At 41.0% G+C, this 23,324-nt stretch overlaps 1 protein-coding gene across 1 annotated transcript in view; it reads left to right on the top strand.

Moving 5' to 3' along the window:
- The first annotated feature begins 494 nt into the window (after positions 1–494).
- mms22l (MMS22-like, DNA repair protein) overlaps positions 495–23,324 on the top strand; it is a 147,356-nt gene continuing 124,526 nt past the window's right edge. Inside the window, exons 1-9 of the mRNA XM_078542289.1 lie at positions 495–559; positions 2,206–2,385; positions 3,724–3,849; positions 5,590–5,642; positions 7,953–8,040; positions 9,958–10,135; positions 14,986–15,079; positions 19,309–19,439; positions 23,075–23,188. Coding sequence (XP_078398415.1) covers positions 2,210–2,385; positions 3,724–3,849; positions 5,590–5,642; positions 7,953–8,040; positions 9,958–10,135; positions 14,986–15,079; positions 19,309–19,439; positions 23,075–23,188 — 960 coding nt within the window. The 5' untranslated portion in view covers positions 495–559; positions 2,206–2,209. The remainder of the gene's footprint in view (positions 560–2,205; positions 2,386–3,723; positions 3,850–5,589; positions 5,643–7,952; positions 8,041–9,957; positions 10,136–14,985; positions 15,080–19,308; positions 19,440–23,074; positions 23,189–23,324) is intronic.

Raw genomic sequence — 23,324 nt, 5'->3', positions numbered from 1 at the left:
CTGCAAAACAGTGTTAGCTCTTTTGAACCTGTTATATGTAAATTTTCTCAAGGTGGGCTACTTAAAAAACACATTATGCATCTCAAAGAGATAATTAGATCACATTTCATGCATCAATGTTAAAAGTGACTGAAGTGAGTTTCCTTCTGATCCTTTGAGTTTTTGGATTTAGGGATCGTGTCGCAAAAGGACAAGCGAAAATGTCGGAATACTTTAACGAATATTTCTTTTTCATGTACCAACATGAAACCATTTTAAAACAGAAACTTTGATATTTGTTCATATCCGAATCCATCTGACCTTTTCTCTTTTTCAACGGAAATTATCACTTTTCGTTTATACACAGATTGGGTCATTACAGACGATCCCTGAACTGGGGAGCTGGAGGAAGAACGTCTGACGATTCATAAAACCGGGACCAATCACAGGGCCGATGATCAAAGACATTGACCAATCGCTATCGGAGGTAGTGCGCATGCGGGGTCCCTGCGTCACCGGAACGCGGGAAGCAGGAAAAGAAACAAGCAGAAAGCAAAAAGAAAGAAGAACGTATACAGAGGTACAGGTCATATAGGCAGGGCTGGTCATGTGCTGGCGCTGAGACAGAGGAACAGATCATACAGCCAGGGGCTGGTCATTTCGGTAGGAGCTGGTCATTTAGACCCTGGCAGCTCATTTAGACAGGGGCTGGTCAATTAGACCCTGGATGATCATTTAGACCCGAGCTGGTCATTTACACTGTGGCCAGTCATATATAGGTAGGGACTGTCAAATAAGCAGAGGCACAGAGCATACAGATAGGGGCTGATCATGTAGACAAAGGTTGAGATACGTGTACGGGTCATATAGACAAAGACTGGTCAACATAGACGAAGGCTGGTTATTTAGATTGAGGTACTGACATAGAGGTACCTATATATACAGAGACTAGTCATATATACCACGGTTGGTCTATATATAAAGAACTGTGACAGGTACAGATCATAAACCCAGGGCTGGTCACATACGTAGGGGCTAAGATAGAGGGATTGGTGCTCTTGGCTGAGGTAAAAGGATTGTTATTTTTAGGGAACTGGGATAGAAGGATTGATCATATGAGCAGGGATTGAGAGAGAGAATGGTCATAGATATAGGGCTGTTAGAGGGACAGGTCATATATACAGGGACTGATAGAAGAATGGATCATTTATATAGGGGCTGATAAAGGGATCGGTGGACATGGAAAGAAATAGAGGTACAAGTACAGAGAAGTACAGATCAAAGCATATGGGAAGATGTGTTACTCCTTGTCTGGCAAATTGAAATTCTACCTTTGTGAATTTTCAGTACATCTAGAGACCTTTAAGCCTAATGATGGGTTCCTGTGGGTACCAGATACCCAGCTGACCAGATTAGAAGGGTTTGCTTGTCTGCATCATGTAACTTTATAATATTAAGAGGGAAGGGAAGCTTCCAGTTACCTGTCAATGTTATCTCAGTATGAACTATTAGAGTGCCCTTAACCCAACTCAGTTAACTTTTCCCCCATCTGCTTCCCTGTGGAGAGGCACATTCTCTTTAGTGCCTTTCCTCAACAGTTTGACTGAGATCAGGAGGATTGTCAGTGTGAGCCAGTGACCTGCTACTTTGGGTGCATTTCAGGGCTGCTTATGGCACTGAAACCTCAGTATGAAAAGGCATACTCTGGAAGCCTGCAGTGTGCGGCATAACTCATGGGCTATAATCCGTCATGTGTATATCCTATCAACTTGAGAATAGTAGAGGTTATTTACAGGTGCCCATTATGTTATTTGGCATACCTTTCTCCATGCTGCTATTGTATGCTTTCGGTGACTCTGCATGCCAGAGCTGACAGCAAGCTGTTCAACTTGGCAACAGAGAGCCCGCCGGAAGGGAAAAACATTAGTCGACCTCGAGCCAACGCTATTCATCTGTGCCAGCTATGAAGGAGATTGCCATTCATGTATCTGCCCCTACAGCCACAACAGACGATGTTTAATCCAGAAGTGAAATACACCCAGACACAGTCCATCACTTCCCGAGACAGATGGATGCCTAACTTATGCTATTCTTTTTCTATAGAGTTAGTTTACAAGAATTAGTGTGTATGTGTGACATTAATGGCCATTCTGCAAAAAGCTGGCAGTGTGCTAATTGGCAGGAGGAACAGTTAACAATGGAATTTGTCTACAATGTGTTTTCTAGGAAAATGGATGATAACTTTGGGGGATCTCTTACTCCTCCTGTCTCTCCCTATGAGACAGAAAGGATGGAGACAGATATGGAGTGCTGCAGACCCCCTTGTTTCTCCTGTGTCTTGGTTCAACGAGATGAAGGAAAATCCTTTTCTGCTGATGGCTATTTGGCAAGTGGATCGCTTAACCGGTTCGTAACATGTGAACTGACATTGTGCAACTGTTACATTTCTGTTGGGTAGAGATTCTAGACTCAGTTGAGGATGATCTGACTTTCCACAGCAACAGGCTTATTTACTCCATGGAGTTTGCCCGTATTTTCTGAATTATCTGGTTAAATCGATTTTCTTTGACCCAGTGACTGCCATTTTACCAGTGTTCATTAAAAGCTAGCCTACAGGTGTAAAAAGTAACTGAAGAGGCAAATAGAATGTTGGCCTTTGTCTCACGAGGATTTGAATACAAAAATGAGGAATTTATGCTTCATTTGGAGAGCCTTCGTCTGACCCTATATGGAATACAATTTTGGGTAATGCATCTCAGGAAGGATATGTCTTGGAGTGGGTACAGTGCAAGTTCACTAGAATTATATCAGAGATTAAAGGTTTAAATTATGAGGACAGGTTGGAAAACCTAGCTTGTATTCTGCTGAGTTTAGACGGTTGAAGGGTAATCGAACTGAAATGTTTAAGATCATGAAAGGATTTGATTGGATAGACACAGAAACTTCTTTGGTGGAGGAAGTCAAGAGCAAGGATGCATAATCATGAAATTAGAACTAGGCCATTTAGGAGTAAAATTAGGAACCACTTTGTCTCACAATAGTTACCAATTTACTAGTCTAGTTTTGCTGGCAACATTTATGTGATGCCTAAACAGAATTTGATAAATCACCTGTTTTGCTCTGAGATTAATAATTAATTTGTTGTATTTTCAGTATACTTAGAATTTCGCACCAACACGTACAGAGAAGTTTCAGTGTATAACTTCCTGGTTCAGTAATGTATTTGAATTACGGACAGGATTAATTTCCTCAATCAAAATAGCAAAAAACTTTTATAAGATTTAATTAGTCCACTAGGTTGTTCCTTTAGAGTTCATCAGAGTTAAACTTCATCATGACCCCCTGGGTAATAGTCTGATGAAGTCAGCTGTAGAACCCACCCATGTTGAAATCAGTGCAGTAAAAAATTGGGTTGTTCTGCATTGGAAATGTGACCCGCTCCAACAGATTACCACCCAGGGGTTCAAGGTGATGGTTACCCTCATAGTACTGTTTAAGGTTCATTAAGATTTGGCATACTGGGCACAAACATGCATTTTAATTATCAGAGTTTTATTTTGGATTTTGATGCAGATCTACAACTGCCAGACCCTAGAACTGTGCTTGTCAATTACAAGCTGCATTTTCTGAACTTTAGGGATCAGGCTTTGAAGTGTCGATATGATTTAATGCCCAACTTAACTGCCAGAAAATGGCAAGAATCTATGATTGCATTGATACCATTTGTTCTTTTGTATTTTTAAGACTGCTACTAAGATTGGATCCTTCTCCCACTGGCTATGAAGCTGACACAGTGGATATTTTTGGTTTTCAGTGGGTGACTGAAATGGCACTTGTCGAATCTCCTAAACTTCTGTTTGGATTACTAAGGTATGAGCGCCTGAGTAACAGTAGTGATTGATTTTTAAAAAAATCAATGCTGTAGTTTCTGTATTGTACATTTATTATCCTAAAGTATTCTTCCAGTGAATAATTTTGAATGCAATGTTGTGCCATTGGATACATTGTGCACTCCATGGATTAATGCCCATGAAATAAAGATACTATCATGAAAAATACTGAGAAATGACTCCTAGTCCTTACGCCACCTGGCCTATATGTGACTCCAGTCCCACACATGGTTGATCCTTAACTGCTCTTTGAAGTGGCCTGACACAATATCAGCTGCACCAAAGCATCGCCAAGTAGATCAAGAACAAAGCCCACCACCACCACCTCAGGGCATCCACGGATGGGCAATAAATTCTGGTCTTTCGAGTGATGCCGGCATCTCAATTTTTTTTGGAAATGTGGCGTTGCTCATCTGACTCTGAGTTTGTAACAATAAAGGTGTCATAATGGAGATACCATCTCTGTCATGGCGACTGTGAATGTCAAGTTCTCTTCTTGATTAAAGATGAAAGCAGAATGCTGGAAATATTCAGCAGGTCAGGCAGCATCTGTATTGAGCAACATGTATAGTGTTAGAGTATAGTGTTGATGTTTCAGGTCTCGCTCTCCACAGATGCTGCCTGACCTGCTGTGTATTTTCAGCATTCTCAGTTTTTATTCAGATTTGCAGTATTTTGGCTCTGTTTTTAAATAAATAGCTTGTGACAAGTTGGGTTTTGAAAAGAAGAAAATGTTGGATTACAAGTGTGCTGATGTGAATGTTAAAGGACGGACATGCGAACAGACAAAGAAAAAAATGAATCTGTGAAAAAGGTGGGCAGCTTTTTGCTCTCGGGAACAGAATGGGAGGGAAGTGGGTGGCCGAAGGTCCAACATGCTTTAGCGATCAAGAAGGAAGCTGGGCCTGCAGCTAGGCACATGATTAGGAGAAGTGGGTTAAGAAAACAAAGCGGCGCCCAGAACAAGGAACCTACAGGGAGAGCGGAATGGCAGGCCATTGAGAAAATAACAGGGCGTAACATACTCGTAAAAGAATGGATGCAAGAAGGAAGGAAGTGGGTAATAATAAAAATGTTACCATGAAGAAGTGTAGGGAGGAAGTTCCCAGGCCCAGGGCCTACGCAGTAGCTTCTTCTTTCTTCTCCTCCTTCTTAGGCAATCCCTTTGGATTGAGGATGACTTGCTTCCACTCTGGTTCGAAGGGTTCAGAAATGGCTGATAAGTCCAATATGTGTTGGGCTATGTATCAAGTATCAGTGTGCACATTAAATATTAAAAAATGGATAATTTTCCTGGATCCTTGTGATTCTTTAAACAACATATAGTTTGAGATTGGGTGGGGATGAGACCACAGCAACATCTGCAGTTGGTATTTCCCACCTCCAATGGGGCTTTGCTCTAAATCATAATCTTACAGGAAAAAAAAGAAGGCATGAAACGTACTGAATACTGTATTTGTAAAATCTGTGTTGAGCAATTTCATTTCTTTTTGTTAAATTGAGCACATGAAGACTGTTACAGTCCTGTGCTGCATGTTGGTTTATAGTCCTTGCCTGAAAATTAAGTCACATAAATAATCCAGCAAACCACACCTTTTGTAATCGAGTTGTGCTATTTAATTTTTGTACCTGGCCTTCAACTAACTGATTAAGAATGATTTTTAAAATGTGAACATGAAGGCGACTTAATTTAAAACAATCCAAATTTGTTCTTTTTCAGACAACAAATCAGCCGTTTAGAAGGCTTGGCACAGGCTAGTTCATGTGATTTTGGCAAGTATATGGTTGAATGAATGGTTCCTTTCTCTTCCTGACTGATTAATGAAACATGTTGGCTAAAATACTGTTTGCCACTCGTGTCCAGTTCAGCTATCACTCCTTTGTATTTAGTAACTGATCTTGCTAGTTTAAGTCAAATGTTGAAATATCAAAACTTACGTTAATGTATAATGCGAGGGCAGGATTGATTTACTACCAGCCAGTCCCAGTGGAAAGATTGAGCCAGATTTCTAACAGATTCATGTTTCACTAATTTACTTTTGGGATGTTAACGTTTGTCTATTTTATTACTAATTATTGATTTCCTCATTGCACAACACTCTTTCTCTGGCACGGAGCTTCATTTTGTTTAATAGTTGCCACATATTTGTTTTCTCTCCTTCGATAGAAACTGAGTGTAATTTATCTGTGTGGATATGTTGTGATTGTTGGTTATCACTTGACAAATCTGCAGTGCCACAATTGTTAATCCTTCATTTGGGACGTCATCCTGAATCTTTTGTCCTTAACACATTAGGGAAGGAGAAAAAGAGGGGCAGCCTGGTTGGGCACTGTAGGCACTGTTTCTTTGGTTTCCAACTCATTTCAAATTATCTCACAATGCTTGGAAGAAAGTATAATTTCTCTGCTGGCCGTAAGTGTTCAAAGTGAAATGAATTTGTCTTAACAGCTCCAAATGGGAAGCCGTGACAAGAATAAATGGAGGAAACAGTTTGCTTTGAGGGCATTTCTCCCGACATTACTATTTTCCTTTAAGTTCTGGCTGGAAATCTGGAAGTATAGAACTATTATATTCTCTTGTAGGCCAGATGCTGTATAGGGCCGAGCTTGCTCTTTTGCCCAGAGGAGCAGTTTTTTTTTTTGTTTAGCTCTGTTACATTAGATAACTGCACACAGCAGAACATACCCTTGCATGCCAAACCTGAAAATTAAATAACAATTATTGGATTGAGTGGTGAGATTGTCAAATTAAGCTGTCTAGCTGTTCTACTTCTAGCTAAACTAGTTAGCTATACAACCTGCTCTCAGACTACAAGGGACATCTGGCTGCATTTAGCTGAGTACAGGGAATTATGGCACGGGACATTATGACTGAGAAATTGGAATAGCTTTGGATTGCAGTGCAGAATGAAAGTTGCGAAGGTAACGTCTGCCTGAAGATGTTGGGCTGGATCTCGCTGAAAACAGTTTCTGGGCCTCGTCTGCATAAAACTGAGGAGATGCGGATGTCAGTTGGGTGTCCTGATGTAGCTCAGCAGTTGGATGCCTCAGGAAAATTTGCTGTCTCTGACACTGAGTCAGCCTGCAGATAGATCCTGGCTCCACATAAACATAATGGATTAAAATGTTTGTCAAATTTGGAGCAAATCAGATCAGGTGGATAAGATGATGTTTGGTTCCTCTATGTTCATTTTTTTTTGGTCCAAAAAAATGAACGTGATGGGGATCAATTTCTCCTCCTATCATTTAATTATAAATGTGCCAGGATGCTTTTTAAACAGGCAAAATTACAATAAGACATCTTTAAATACAGTTCAACATATTGGATTGTTGTTTTCCAAGCAATGGGAATAAACATTGGGCTGTCTTTTTCTGTAGCAGGACATCCAACATCATCGGCCTTTAGTTAGATTTACCCTTGCATGTTTTGGTTTATACATTTTTTTTGCTTGGAAAATTGTTATAAGTGCAAGTTTATAGTGTCACAGTGACAGAAACCTGAAGCAGGGGGAGGCCCACATCAAGTGGGTAGCTCGGTAGTGTTGGGGAAGTGGGGGAAACCTCCTTTTGGGGACCTCCTCTGTGTCTAACCAAGGAACCCTTCCCAAGATTGCGCCTATGCCCCCTTAGCTACCAGTCACAGACTCCCTCCCCGGCCTCTCAAACTCAGGCCCCCACCCCAATCATCCCCCTCATTGATGCCTGCCAGCCTGGCCCTGCTGAAAATCTGGTCTTACTTTAAGTTTGGCCTCCTTAACCTCCTCTTCTTTGGGGATTGATTGTAGCCCCAGCAGTCGGCAATTCTCGAACCTGGCACTGCTGCGACTGCAGATTTGCCAGACAATGCGATTGGAGTGATGCAGCAACTTCTGGATATTTGAGTTTAACTCTGCATCTGCCCCGTGCCAGAATTTGCTGTATTATTTACTCATAAATAATGGCTTGTGTCATTTGCCTCACCACTGTTTTGACAGGAAAATCTGGGCCAATACATCAATCAAGTCACTTCTCATAGGAATGTTGTAAATTGTATGCAGTTTGATGTAATGCTTATTTACATTGTCTTTTAAAACAAAACCACAGGACACGCTAATAGCGTATATGTTGAAGCAGATGAAATCAGACAGCAGTGCGTTAACTTCCTCCAGTACATCAAAGTATTTATTTTCAGGTAATCTGTCAATCTACATTTGTCATTCATTCAGGATATTTCAAAGGTTATAATAAAGAGCCGCTAAACTAATTTGGAGGATGTTTGTTACTTGTGAAAGGTTTGGAACTTGAATGATTCTGCTTGCCAATTTAGAATAGTCATTATAGAATCCTAGGAATTCACCGCATCAGCTGGTCGTTGAATCTGTACTGGAGCTAGTCCCAATTCCCTGCACCCTTCAGTATCTTTGGGTTTATCTACTTTCTTAACTATTTTGATTGACCCAGCTTCCACAACTTAGTAAAGCATTTTATATCCTAATAACGCTTTTTGTGGAAAAATGTCTTTCCAAACCTCCCATTTAATGCTGATCTGGAATTAAACCGCCTTGTTACTGATCTGTAAGGCAAAATAAGGAAATATTATTTCACCATTTGCCCTCTGAAACTTTTCATAATTTTGAATACTTCATTTAAATCCCTGCTTAATCTTATCTGCTTAATGCAGTCACATTTCTTAAGTCTGTCATTATAAATAGTCATTTGGTAGTACAGAACTTGAATATTACTGAAACAAAACATTTTTTCGAAGATTTTCGCCTTGGACTTGTTAGGACAATCTCAAAAATACCAATGTCGGGAAGCAACAACTTGACACTGTTTGAGAAGAGAGTGCTGATTGTTTGGCAAGTGGACTCTGATTGGTAGAGGCGTTGCCATGGAGAATGCACCAGATAATGCTGACTGACAGTTAACTGCCAAGCATTGTTTGAAATTTAAACCAGGCAACTTGACTCTGGTCAAGGCATTGCCCTGAGGAATGAGCCAGCCATTGGACAATATTTGCTAAATAATCCTCAGTGTGTTAAAAAATTACACTGACAACCAATTTCAGATTGTCAGTTAGACTCGCAGTGAGGCAAATTTGTATGTACTGGAAGCTACATATATTAATACACAGGGCCCTGTTCTTTGACACAAAGAACATGTACATGCATTGCATCTGTTTCAGCTAAACAAAATAAGTGACAGCCATTCGCTGATTCATTCCTCAGGGCAATCCCTGACCATTCAGAGTCAAGCTGTCTGGTTTAAATCTCAAACAATGCTTGGCAGTTAACTGTCAGTCACCATTAACTGGTGCATTCTCTATGGCAATGCCTCTACCAATCAGAGTCTACTTGCCAACCAATCAGCACTCTCTTCTCATATAGTATAAAGCTGTGGCTTCCCCTGACATTGGTATTCTTGTGATTATCCTGATGAGTACAAGACAAAAAGCTTCAACAAAATAGTCTTTCTTCAGCAATACTGTCTTTATACCGCATCCTCTCCATGTTTCCATGGCTGCAATATTTCTGATGAGGTGAAAGAAACAAACACTTAGCTTTATATAGCACCTTTCCTGACTACCGGACATTCCAAAGTGCTTGACAGCCAATGAAATACTTTTGAAATGTACTCATTGTTGAAATGCAGCAAACATGGCACCCACCTTGCGCACAGCAGGCTCCCACAAACAGCAATCTGATAATAAACAGATAATCTATTTTTGTGATATTGATTGAGGGCTAAATATTGAGGACAACAGAGATAACTCCCCTGCTTTTCTTTAAAATAGTGCCATAAGACCTTTTGCATCCACCTTGAGATCAGATAGGGCAAACTGGTAATCTCACTCTGGGAAGCCACATAATTAATTGTTAGTATCAGAAAGGGAACATGGTTTAGAAGAGACATTTTTTCCAAGGGTGGGTCTGAGACATTTTTATAACACTGAACCGGGGCGGGGTGGTGGGGGGGCCTTTGATGCTAGGAGCACGAAATGGGAATTAAAAGCCCATTGCTCATGTGGAACTAGTACTCTTAAATATACAGCAAAAATAAATGCGGAAGAAGTAATTTTTTAAAAATGTATTTATTTTTTGCTGTACAGGTATCTGGAGTCTTCCAGAGGATTAAGTGGAGAGCCTGTCCATCCATATGAGGAACTGGAAGCCCAGCTGCCCTCTGTATTAGTGGAGGAGCTACATGCACTTACTCTATTCATTGGCCAACTCCGTGAACTTTCCAGCAATATTCTGGCCAATTTCTCAGTACAGAACCAGGGAAAGGTTTGTGTCACGTTTTATAAATAAGACTGTTTTACGATCACAGCTGATGTTAATACTGGAGAAGTCAGATCCCAGAGTGAAACCTGGTTTGATAGCTCCTACCTTTTCTTTTGAAACTATGGAGGAAAGTTACAGAACAAATTCACAGGAGTCTGCCGATGAACTTTTGACACGAAGAATTAACTGTTTGTTAAACAAGAAAAATGGACTACATTACACCAGATAAAAAGGTTTGAAAGATCCCCTTACAAGCACAAGACGACGGTTCAAATTCACACTACTCCTTTACCCCAGCAATATCTTTACGCACACACAAACCAGTGAAGAGTTACCACTAACTTGACACAAAGGCTTCTCGCTTGAGACGGCACAGTGGCAAATGGTTTTCTCCCAGGAATTCCTGAGCATTCCCTCGATGCTTCTCACCCATCTCGTATCTCTCCCCGAGACACCCAAGTGGCACTGTAAACTCACTGTTTTTTCAACTGCAGAACAAACAAATGAGTTCCCTAAACTCAGTCTTCCAGTAACACCTCTGCCAAGCTGATCATTTTACTACGCTGTATAACTGACTATTTGGTCAACTACTGTGCCTAATTCCCTTGTAGTCTTTCTTATCAGAGAGCTTAAAATTCCAGTCCCTTTCTCCGACACGCACTGAACTCTGTCCCCTTTCTCCCTCTCGACTCCTTTTTTTGTGTCTGTCCCTGGACCACTGTCGCTAGGCAACAGTAATTTTTTTTCTACTTTGTGTTTTCCTCCCCACAGTCACTAAACTTTTAACCCATTTCTTTAACTTCAGGGGTTGTGAAATCTCATTAAAATTGTATATATACAAACAAACCCAAAAGACCTGACCTCTTAGCCTGGAGTCAGTCCGGACTCCCAGACACCAAGGCTCTCAAACAACCTAAATGAAACTAAAACCACTTTATCTTTCTTAACACAGAAATACATATTCAACTTAAAAATTATACATTGTTCATACAACTGGAAATCTGTTAATGAAGCCCTCATGAATATCAACTAAACCATAGCTTGCACCCGTGCTGATAAAAGCTCTAAAAGATTGTGGCTCACATCATCGGTGGACTTTATTGGACCAAACCTGAAGAGCACATCTGAAAACTCAGTGTTAAAACCACAGTTTGGGCTCAATTTTGTCATGGCAGCCATGGTCTCAGTGGCAGGCAACCCCGTCTTGGCCATTTCCAGGAGCCCTAACACAATTCTGTGGCCATCAGGCAATTAGCTGCCTGGCATTGGGGCTCCCGTCCCTTTAAGGGCAGTGATCCAGCCTCTTAAGAGGTGTCAGGCAATGGAGGGCCAGCAGCTTCTCAGTCCCAGCAGTGCTATCAGGAGCAGTAGTCACTGCTGGGACTGCACCAGGCCTGGGGCAGTGTCATGGATGCTCCCCTGGAACCCAGATAAGTGGGGTTGGGTTGTCGGGGCCAGTCATGAAGGCCTGGGTTGGTGGGGGGAGGGGGAAAAGAATGGTGAGGGCAGGGAGGTGGGTTTCTGCTGGGTGCAGTCCTTGCTGCCAGGGGCCCTGCTGTGGGCCCAGAATACCCGATCAGGAGGCCCCTCCCACTCTCCCTGAGTCCCACAGGGAGACTGCTAGGTTTTACAGGTCAGTCTGCCAATGTGATGGAGGACCTTTCCACTGCTGGTAGAATACCAGTGGCAGTGGGAATAGGCCCTTAAATAGCCCTTAATTTTCCACTTAAGGGCCTCAGTTGACCTCTGGGCAGGAAGGCTGTCTTCTATCTTCCCTGCTGCTGAGAATTGCACAGTGTCAGGAAAGTGACAGGCACTTCATCCCCGCCTTCCCTCTCAATTCTATGGTTCCCCCAGCTCACAACCCACTCCCAGGTGCCCCATTAAATTCTGCCCTTGAACATGCCAAAATGTGAAAAAGATGTTTTGCATATCACAGGAATTGCATGCAATGCACCATAATGGAAGTAGCTTTATACAGTAATGACAACTAGAATGAATTGAAAGTATAACATGCTACGACATCTCTTGTGTACACAAGTGTCAACAATGGAAAGCTCTGCAGCATGTGGTATGAAGCCTTTAATTATAGAAATTTACTCCTGGTTAAGTCTTTGCCCTGCTATATGGTATGACATCTGTGTTCTTGCAAGACTTCGAGTTCAATATCATGAACAATGGCACAGGAGAATATATACATATAAGTGCAAAATTGCCCAGTTATGTCCTGTCCATGAAAAGCAGAGCAAGTCCAATCCGGCCACTACCACCCCATCAGTCTACTCCCAATCATGAACAAAGTGATGGAAGATTATTGACAGTGCTGTCTCAGCCCAAGGATATCGCTGCAGGAGATTTTTTTATTCTTTCGTGGGATGTGAGTTCCCTGGCAAGGCCAATATTTATTGCCCATTCTAGTTGCCCTTTAAGGTAGTGGTGAGATGTCTTCTTGAACCATTGCAGTCCAAGTGGTGGAGGTACATTACAGTGCACCCACAGTGCTGTTAGGGAGGGAGTTTCAGGTTTCTGACCCAGTGACAGTGAAGGAATGGCGACATAGTTCCAACTGACCGGAAACTTAATTGGATCAGCCATATAAATAGTGTGGCTATAAAGGCAGGCCAAATGCTGGGAATTCTGAGGCAAGCAACTCAGCTCCTGACTTCCCAACGCCCATCAACCACCTACAATGCACAAGTAGGACGTGTGATGGAATACTCTCTACTTATCTGGGTGGGTGCAGCTCCAGTAATACTCAAGAAGCTCGATACCATCCAAGACAAAGCAGCCCGCTTGATCGGCATCCCATGCACCAACTTAAACATTTACTCCCTCCACCACCAATGCACAAGGGCAACAGTGTGTACCGTATGCAAGATGCACTGCAGCAACTTACCAAGGCTCCTTCAAGTCAGCAAACTCTACAACCTAGAAGAACAACGGCAGCATGCACATGGGAACACCACCAGTGCAAGTTCCGCTCTCAATCACACACTATCCAGACTTGGGAGTATATTGTCATTTCCCTCATTGTCACTGGGTCAGTATCCTGGAACTTCCTAATGGCACTCTAGGTGTTCAAGAATGTGTCTCAACACCACCTTCTCCAGGGAAATTAGGGATGGGCAATAAAAGGCTGACTTTGTCAGCAATGCTCACATCCCATAAAGGAATATAATAAGATATAGTCATGTGTTCCATTGAAAAATCCTAAGTAACATTTCTATGGAGATCCTCAAGTTAAACTTCCAATATTTGTTGCACTTATCTGTAGTCATTCTCTTGTGATGCTAATAGATGACATTGTAATTGGATTTACTTTGTCACTCCAACTAAGGATCTGTAACATCCCTTGTAATAGCATGTTTTCATACCTTTGATTATGCTCCTTATAATGCTGGTATCTGCCATCATTCAACTCTGCCAATAGTGGTGGCATTGCAGATCTTGACCTCGGGTCTCTCCTGCACTCTTTCTCCACTCTTCCCCACCACCCCCTATCTCCTCACCTGCCATTGCGCTTCTCATATCCTTGTTAACACTACCTGCCTCAATTCCACTTCGCCTGTTTTTTCTTTTTCTTTTTCTTTTGGTTACGATCTCCGTAGAGACCAAGAACTTTTAGGAAGATATTTGAATTTTCAGTGGCTGACAGAAAGGATCACAAGGCAAGATTTAAAGTTTCAAGAATTTCCTGTAATAAATAAACCAAAAGCAACATTGCCTAAACACTATTTAGTAGGCAACTTATACTCTAAACTACATTAAAGTTCCCCCATTTAATTCTTAAAATAACAGAAACTTCCCCTTATTCTCCTGGAAGCAGTCCAAAGCTATTCTCAGCTCCTGACAGCCTGCTTCCTTTTTCATTTTTCAGCCCGATAACTTCTAATCCCCGAGTTAACTTTCACAGTGAAGGATGAATTGGAGATGCTTCTCCCCAGCCAAGCTAGGCAAATCTTCCAGTCTTGTTTAAATCCTCACATACTCTGTTTCTTTAATCTGAGTGTGAGCTCCCACCTGTGATTTATGTGTTGACTGACAAAGCCAGTATTTTCTCTGCTTAAGGTACAGGACTAGCTGCCTCTATCTTATCTACTTTCTCTTTCTCTCCCAGATTTTTGAGGACTAATTTATCTATGAGGTTCAGGGATATTTTAAGAAAAACCCTGTAACTTGATCCTACAATGGCTTGCTATGTATGGACGCTTCCCCTTTCAAAACCCATCTCCGTGACAATGCGAGTCACATGGACGTTGTATGCAGGCAGAAGTGCAAATTACCTATCCTCTTGATCCCCCAACTCCATTTTATCTTGGAATTAAATAGACAGTTTAAAGTATAACCACTGGCAAAACCTGACATCCTAACACCTCCCTATGAGTTGGAGACTAACAGTGTATTCACCATCTGCACAGCTGCCCTGGTCATTGTTTACTCAAATCTTCTTCCCAGTAAGAAAGCCTGGACCCTCCTTTACCTTGAACAATGAAGCCACCCAAGCTTGTTAACGGGCAGAATTCAGAACAGGTCACGTGACCCCCTTCATTCCTCATTTTATCACAAATTAAAGAGACAGCCCCAAAACATCATAATCTTACCTACTTCATATTTGTAACACTTTGGACATATCCAGCACTAAATGGTACCGCCTGCTTTGATATTTCACTGATCATCTGGTCATTCATCTCTTGCCGTTTTTTGGGATCCTTCCCTATGTAAATGTTTTATTCTCATAATAAGCCACTGAACTCCAAAGTAATTTGTGGCAAGTTGAAACACTTGCAGCTGTGTCTCAGTGAGATGCTGCTCCATATTGTATGCCTCGCTGATCAACATGTCTGTCTTTTTAGGTTTTTCCACCATCCTGGCATTTGCTGCATTTGCATCTGGACATTCACTGGTCAGTGCTAGAAATTCTGCATATACTCGGTGAAAAAATGTTGGGTAAGCATAATCGTCCATAAAAATCATGGATTAGGATTCTCTGGCCATTTTGTGTAAAAATAAGTCTCGGACATGGGTTGTCTTAAATTTGAACAGACGTTTGACTGAACTGGTTGGCTGCTGCAGCTGTCCTGTACTGAGCTTTCACTATCGTGTTACTGTAGTTGATAGGTATTTTAAATGTGGAATGGGCCAGTTTTGAAGGGTTATAAACAATAGCCCATTTGCTAGTAACATCTTAGTTGTCTTAGGAGACATATGCCACCTTGCTATTGACAAGCTTCTTTGTTCTCTGCTAATTGTAACACCATCTGCAGGACACATAACAGACCAAACGTAGCTTTCTGGTTTTTAAGTAGGAATCTCCCAAGCCTCACCTGTAGTTAACTTGGTGCGCCTACAGTAATAAAAGAACACACATATGCTGAAGATATGACCTGATCCAGATCACAAAGGATTTTCATTGTTACACTACTGTGCTAACAGATGCAAGGTGGTGTGTAATTAGAAAAGAAGCATCCACACCAGCAACAGACCCAAATTCATAACAGCAACAGAAACAACATCTGGCATCTTTAATGTAATAAAACAGCCCAAGGAGCTTCACAGGAGTATTATCAAACAACATTTGATACCAAACCACATAAGAAGAAATTAGGGAAGATGACCAAATGCTTGGTCAAAGAGAGAGGTTTTAAACAGTGTCATAAAGAAAGGCAGAGAGGTTTCCTGAGGAAATCCTAGTGCTCAGGGCCTTGGCAGTTGAAGGCATGGCAACAATAGTGGAGCGATTGAAATCAGGGAGGCTCAAGATGCCTAGAGTTGGAGGAGCGCAGTTACCTGGAAGGTTATAGAGCTGGAGGAAATTACAGAGATAGGGAGCGGTGAGTCCATGGAAGGATTTGAAAATAGGGATGAGAAGTTTAAAATTGGGATGTTGCTTTGCCAGGCGCCAGTGTAGTGACCATAGGGATGATGGGTGAACATGACTTGGTGCAGGCAGCAGAGTTTTTGGATGACCCCAAGTTTATGGAGGGTAGCAAGTGGTGGTTTGCGGGGGTCGGTTGGGGGAGAGCCAGCAAGAGTGCGTTGGAATAGTTAAGTTTAGAGATAACAAAGACAATAGCGTAAATCCTTTGAGGTACAACAGCAGTAGCAGAGCCTCGTGGAGGATAAGAGTGAATCATAAAGTTCAGCCTGCACCCACAAAGAGCCACATCTTTGAAAGTTTCAGGTTATGGATGTTGCAATGCCACAATTCGCAAACCAGCATTTGTAGACCCCTCCAAAGATAACCTAATTTTACCACATGGGCTACAAATAAAATTCTGTGTCTTGTGAATTTGGTTGTATTTTTTTTGAAGAAGTTACCAGGTTATTGGATAAGAGTGACCTGATATTCAGCATCTGCCTCGACTTTCAAAAAACCTTTGATAAGCAGTACCTCTTAAGAGGTACAATATAGAACACTTTGAAGTTAGTGGTGAGCTATCGCAGTGGATTGATGACTGACTATGTACATTTGGCCAATGGATTTGGATCTGCTTAGAGACTGGTTGCCAGGAGTGCAAGGATTGTTTTTAAGATCTTTGCTGTTTACTATTTTGATTAGTGATTTAGCTGTGGCTGTTGGGGAAATGATGTGAACAATAGCAGGATATGCACATGTTAGGGCTGAGACAGTGCACAACTTCTGCAAATAGGAAAACATAACACTGTGGTTGCTGGAAATTTAAAATAAAAACAGAAAATACTGGAAAGACTCAGCAGGTCTGAAAGCATATGTGGAGAGAGAAACAGTTAACGTTTCAGGTCTGTGACCTTTCATTGGAACGAGGTCACAGATCTGAAACGTTAAATCTGTTTTCCTCTCCACAGATGCTGCTAGATTTGCTGAATGTTTCCAATATTTTCAGTTTTTACTGCAAATAGATCTTGAATTGGAAGAATGGGCTAGTGTCTGGCAAGTATGTTTAATTTAGATAAGTATATTGCAGTGGTATGGACTTGTGCAGGTGAAATGCTTACATCCTACAGGGAATTGAAATCAATGATGTAAGAGAAAGATCTGGGTGTCACAGTACATCAACCTCTGAAGGTTCATCACGACTGCCGTGAAGCTATAGTTGAAGCATTAAGATTTTGGGTTGTATTGACAGGACAATTCACTATAAAGTGCAAGATCTTGTTTGGGCACTAGTTAGAATACTGTGCCCAGCATTTATACTCACATGGTGGAGAATTTTGAGGCTTTGAAAAGGGTGCACAAGAGGGCCACAAGATTGATACCAAGTGTAAAACATCTTAAGTGCTCAGATATATTCAAGAAGTTGGGTCTGTATTAGAAAGGTGTAGACTGGGGAGATTTGGTCAAGATCTTTGAAATAATGAAGGGACTAGATTGTGTTTATGTGGGCCATTTAGTTCAACTGAATATCTTATGGAGGATCAGGGATCACGCTATGTAAAGACAGAACTAGGTTGGATGTTAGGTGGTTCTTCCCCATGGAGTGGTGGACTTGTTGAATAGGTTGTCACCTTTTCTGGTGAAGGTTGATTCCTTCATTAAAGAACTAGACTTGTTTCTAGCTGAGGCGAAGATTATATCGTACAAGATTATCTCATATCTATCATGTAAATCAGGGTCTGTGTGATCACCTGCACTAGTTTAGATTACCAAACGGGATCGGATTGAGGAATTTTCCAAATTTTATTTCCTAATTGACCTTGGCTTTTTGCCTCTCCCAGGAGATTACATGACAACAGGAGGCTGAAGAATGTCTGTATTGTGATACACTGCACGGGAAGGGATAGATGGACCAGTGGATCTTTTCTTGTCTGTCACTTCCACATGCTCATATGCCCGAAATCCCAGATTGTACCTTTTATCCAGGAAAACTAACCTGACTAGGTTTAAAATTCTAATAATACTTAAATAGTAGAAAATAAAATGTCTTGATACCGAAGAGCCTGATATGGTAACTTGAGTATTGGATTCCACTCAAAGAGCCCATTGCAACCACAATTTTAGCTGGCATCATATTGTGCGATGAATATTGCTTATTCATTAATAGAAAAAGTATTATAGCGATTGCACAGCTCTGCATTACAAGGTGGATTGAAAATAAAACTCGGGAGGACTGTTGCCCTCTGTTTGATGTAATCCATGACAGCTAGTATGGAATGACATTGAGAAAGAGCTCCAAGTAATTTGGGCTCCAAGCCTCATAAAAGCTCAAGCATAGAGGTGGGAATACAAATAGGGATAAAATAACTAGAAGATTACAATTTCCTTAAATTTTAGAATATAAATAATTTTTTTAAGTTTTGCTTGTACAGTATTCAAATGGTATCTGTAAAGTGCCTTGAGAATCAAGTGAATAGCTGTAAGTCAGATGATTAGTAAGGTATCCCATAGGTGCACTATTTGGCTGAGTAATTTGTGGTTATGGATCTTTCTAATGAAATCTCTGAGCCATATAATAACTTTACATGCTGATCTCGTAAGTGCAATTGAAGGCAGTGCAAAAAAAGGCAACCAATTTGATGTTTACATTAAGCCATGAGAAGATGTTAAAGAGCCTGAGATTATTTACCCGAGAGAATTGAGGCTCAGGGGAAATGTTATCTAAGTGTTCAAGATTTTCAAGGAAATAGGTAAAGTGAACCAGGTAAAGTGAACCCTGATAATATGTTCATGATCATCATAACTCCATACTGAGTAGACACTGACTAGAAGATGGAAGGTGCAAGGACAGTTTTGGTTTAACTGGATTAGACTGCCTAAGGAGGTATATAGTGTTGAAAACTTCAGGGTGGGGTTGGAGAAATATTTAAGGGAATTGGTGATTTTGGGGTATTATTTCTGGAGACCAGCTAGATGGAGTGCAGAGACTAGTTCTGTGTTGTTCATTCAATTATTACAGTTAACCATTGCTAGTGATTAGAAATAGATCATGGAACTGCAATGGGGGTAAGAAAAAGAATTGTCAACACTACCACTCAGTCTAATTTAAAAATAAATCAATGTGAAGTTCATTTTATGTGACATATTTTGACAGCACCTTAACTTTTCCCAATGCATTTTTAATTAACCTATGTTCCCTGGTGGTTTTGTGAAGATATATAAATATACATGCTATTTGCATATAGCAAGTGGCAAATTTTATTGCTGTTTATGTTACTGCCTGTTATGTCCTGCTGAACCTTTTTTTCTCCTGTTGTTTCAGGTCCGGTAATTTATGCACATCAGTTCATGAATTTGACTGGAAAAAACTTGACAAATGTCAGCCTGTTTGAAGACCATTGTAACAACCTTCTACATGATCTAATTGTTTTAGCAGTTAACAAGTATACCAAGGTAGAGAGTGATTTTCTTGGCCTTAAATATATAATTTTTTTTTACAGGAATGCGGTTGGATAAAATGGCATCACTACTAAACAGATGCCAAAGTAGAAAACTAAAATAGCTATTTTCTAATAACCAAACATTTAGTTGTGTTTGATATATGCCCAGTTGAAAGGCTGAAAGTTTGTGTCCCTACTTGTCGGTAAAAGTAGAGAACACTGCCTTGTATACAAGTCGTATCCTGACCCAGATTTCCGCATGACTGGTTTATTTCCTCGCAAAGTAATTCTGCCACTGGTCATAGGTCCTGTATTAGCCTCCAACTTGTGTATTCCTAGTAGCTGTTGGTTGTTTTACTCCACTGTACTGCTTTAGCACTGTATTAATGAGGTAGACCTGCAGATCCTGAGCTCTGTAAGGAGAGCATTTGACTCATGACGCTGGAGTGTGTTGATACGAAGAGAAGGGATTTAAAATTAGCAATGGAAACTATTATTAAAGTCAGAAAAGAATATTCCCATTAATTATCACAGCTCTGCAGGAGTGGAGCAACAATAGCTTGGAATATGCCAGTTGAAAAGAGACAAAATGAAGGGAGATGTTCTTGTGAACAGGGGAGAATTTTGATTGACAGATGCTCTGTAATGTTGATCCTGGTCTTGTACAATTCTTCCTGACGGATCAAAGTTTGGGAGGGTGATTTGGCTGTCTTAAAAGTAAACAATTAAGTAGAAAATCAAGAGCTTGGAAGGGGCAGGATTTTAGCTTTGGGGTGGAACCCAGGTCTGCTAGGTTCATGCTATTTGTCATGTGCCCGAAAAATTATGCTCTGGGAGGACTGTCTCTTTTTGGACCGCCACCATTAAGTTGCAGAATGCCTTTAGAGCATATCTGGTGGGGAGCTTTCCTGTGCTCGCCTGTTTGGCCCAGCATGACCTACACCCGCTGACAGCAATGTAGATCCCGTTTTAAGTCTTAATGCCACTTAGCTTTGGCCTGATTTGGGCTTCAGATACCCCATTTTGGAGTGACAAGGTGTTCTGTTTCCACAATGGGGGCAAGTGCCTCTGCTGCATCACTAGATGCACAGGTGCCCATCCCAAATATTTAAATAGTCCCAGCCACAAGGTCAAGGATTGAGTCAGCAACGGAGCTGATAGATTGTTGTAAGACTTCTCTGTCACACTTACACCCCCTCAAAATTGCCTGCAGAATTTCTATATGAAACCTTTTAGCTCTGACCAAGTACTTAATCATTATTCATTATTGTCATGACAGGTAATTTCATCATTGTGAATTAAGTGGAAAGAGATTCTTGAAAATAATTTTAAAGTGTTAATTTTAGCATCAGTTATTGGCCTTTAGACTTGTAATACTGAGAGCAAAGCAAACCTGGGATCTACTGCGTAACAATGAATGCATAATTTGTGCTTCTTGTTGCTTATTTTTGCTGAGTCATAAAGAAGGAAGCTCCTCTCCCCATACAATACGCAAGGGCTATTTCCATTGTATATGTGGCAAGTATAGAGCGGGAGAACATTGAAGTGCAAAACTGAAGCTCTCTTCTAGGTTACAAAATATATTAATGTATTAGAATGGAGGAGCAAAATTATTTTCTGTTTTTCACCTTCCTTAAATCTTCAAAATAACTTGGTTGTATAAAAGCAAGATTATTAATTCCAATAGTTTATTTTGAAATATAACTTCTTTAATAATGCCAATAAACATAGCTGCACTAATTATTAGCAACCAAAACTACAAATGCAAAAGCAAAACCATTTTGGTGGTTTCACACATGTTTTGCAAATCATTTTTCGACATGTGGGTATCCCTGGCAACGTTGACATTTATTGCCTATCCCTAAGAGCCGTTGAGATGGTGGTGATGGACTTTCTTCTTGAACCACTGCAGTTCATGTGGTGAAGGCACTCCTATAATGCTATTACATAGGGAGCTCCAGGATCTTGACTCATTTAATCCGATTGTTTAGTCCGTTCTAAATCCTGGATAAGCAAAGCGGTATTTGTTTTCAAGTGCATGTGCACAGCATCTGTAGTGCAGCAGTGACATTAGCTTTCTGTTACCCCAATAAATTAGTATATAATTGATACATAAACATAGGCTTTTAATCTAAAAATTACAGGTCAGACACGTAACCCGCCCTTATTACATGCTTTCTTGTGGGAAAATTATTTTTGTTTGGTGCCTTTTTATTCTTTCGGAAAAACATTAGCTATGCTTAAATGAGGGTAATGCACAAAGCATTAAGGGTACGATAAATTAATGGTTATATTATTGAACTAGTAATCTGTCCTAAACATGACTAGTTTTCAACGAATGGTTGACCCGTAACATAGCAAGCCAGTTAGTTGTTCAGGACGGTGTGAATGGGCAATATTTATGGACCTGGCAACATGACCCACATTCCAAGAACAAATACAAAATTCTGATATGGAAAATAATGCAGCCAGAAGAATATTCCACTGAGCATCTGCAGTAAAAACAGGGAATCCATTGCAATCTTCCATGCTGAATTTGATGCTAAATCTGTGTTGCTGCTTAAAATTAGGTATGTTAAACTACTCTGTGATCTTCAAATTTAAATTTAACCCTTCCTCTGCTTTGTTACACTGTAACTCAATTATAATTTAGTTTTCTGTAAACCTGTTTCATGATTGTTAATCATCTTTCTTCTAATTTATGATTTTATTTTGTTCAGTTCAACCTGTCCACTTAATGGGCTGAACTTTCAGGTCCTACTGAGATCAGGAACGGAGGCACTCAAGTCCTGAAAGTGCAGGCGTTGGCCAGTGTGCCAATTTCCCAGCACCGGCCATTAAAGGGTGGGCGGGTTCAGGTTGTGGCTGGGCTAGCTGCTCCCATGAGGCAAGTAGCCAATTAGGCTCATTAAGAGCCTTTTTTAAGGGCAATTGAAGGAGGATTATTAGGATTTTCTACTAGGCCTCGTTTCCCAACTTGATGGGGGTGCAGCCTGGAGTGGAAGGTAGAAGGTGGGGGTGGGGTGCATTTGTGGGGGGCGCTAGTTTGCATGGGGCCAGCCCTCCTGGCAAGCCTAGAGGCCCTTCCTGCCTGCCTGGCGCGGCTGCAGCCAAAGGCTGCTCCATAGAGGGATTCCACCCTGTTCCCACTCCCTCCCCAGAGTGATGGCATGGCTGCTTTTTCTATTCTTTATTTGAATTTTTATAAAAGTTGGTGAGAGGGCACCTCCATGCTGAAGCACTTTCTCAGTCATATACCCTTTACTGCAGCCTTCTGCTGCTCTCAAGCTGGAAGGCCTCTGATTGGCCCTCCAGCTTTGAGAGCCCACCTGCCACCATTAATTGGACAGGGAACTTGTCTCCCTGCTAATTAAAGGGGGAACCTCAGTCAAAATCCCAAAGAATGATCCGGGAGTGGGCTCGGGACCCAAAAACATACCCGACTTAGGTTTCCCACCCCAAATCAAAAATTCATCCCAATATCCTTGTCTACTTTTAATTATAATTAATTTAAGTGTACGTAGAATGTGAGAGTAAGAGGGAACTATACTAACAGCATGATTTTGTATTCTAATTCATTCTGTTTGTCTCAGGTTGTACTTTGTTTAATGAAGAACAACAGATTTTTCTTCCCCTTCTGCCTTTCAGGTTAGACCATCTGAAGTACTCACCACTTGCCATTACCAGTGCAGCTGTGTCAAGGAACTATGGGTGCTGCTTATCCATCTCCTGGATCACAGAAACAAAGCTTCTCAAACCGAGGTAATAGTGATTGGAAGTTTTCTTTTGTTTAGAATGATTTCTGTATATTTAAACTTTGATTTCTCTGTGACCACAAATTAAACTTTCCAGTACCTGTAATGAGTGTTTGTGTGTGTGGATATATTTTATACAATGC

This window comes from Cetorhinus maximus, chromosome 5 (genome assembly GCF_964194155.1).
Source record: "Cetorhinus maximus chromosome 5, sCetMax3.hap1.1, whole genome shotgun sequence".
Taxonomy (NCBI): Eukaryota; Metazoa; Chordata; class Chondrichthyes; order Lamniformes; family Cetorhinidae; genus Cetorhinus; species Cetorhinus maximus.
The sequence above is the reverse complement of the archived record's forward strand: the minus strand, read 5'-3'. Positions and strand labels throughout refer to the sequence as shown.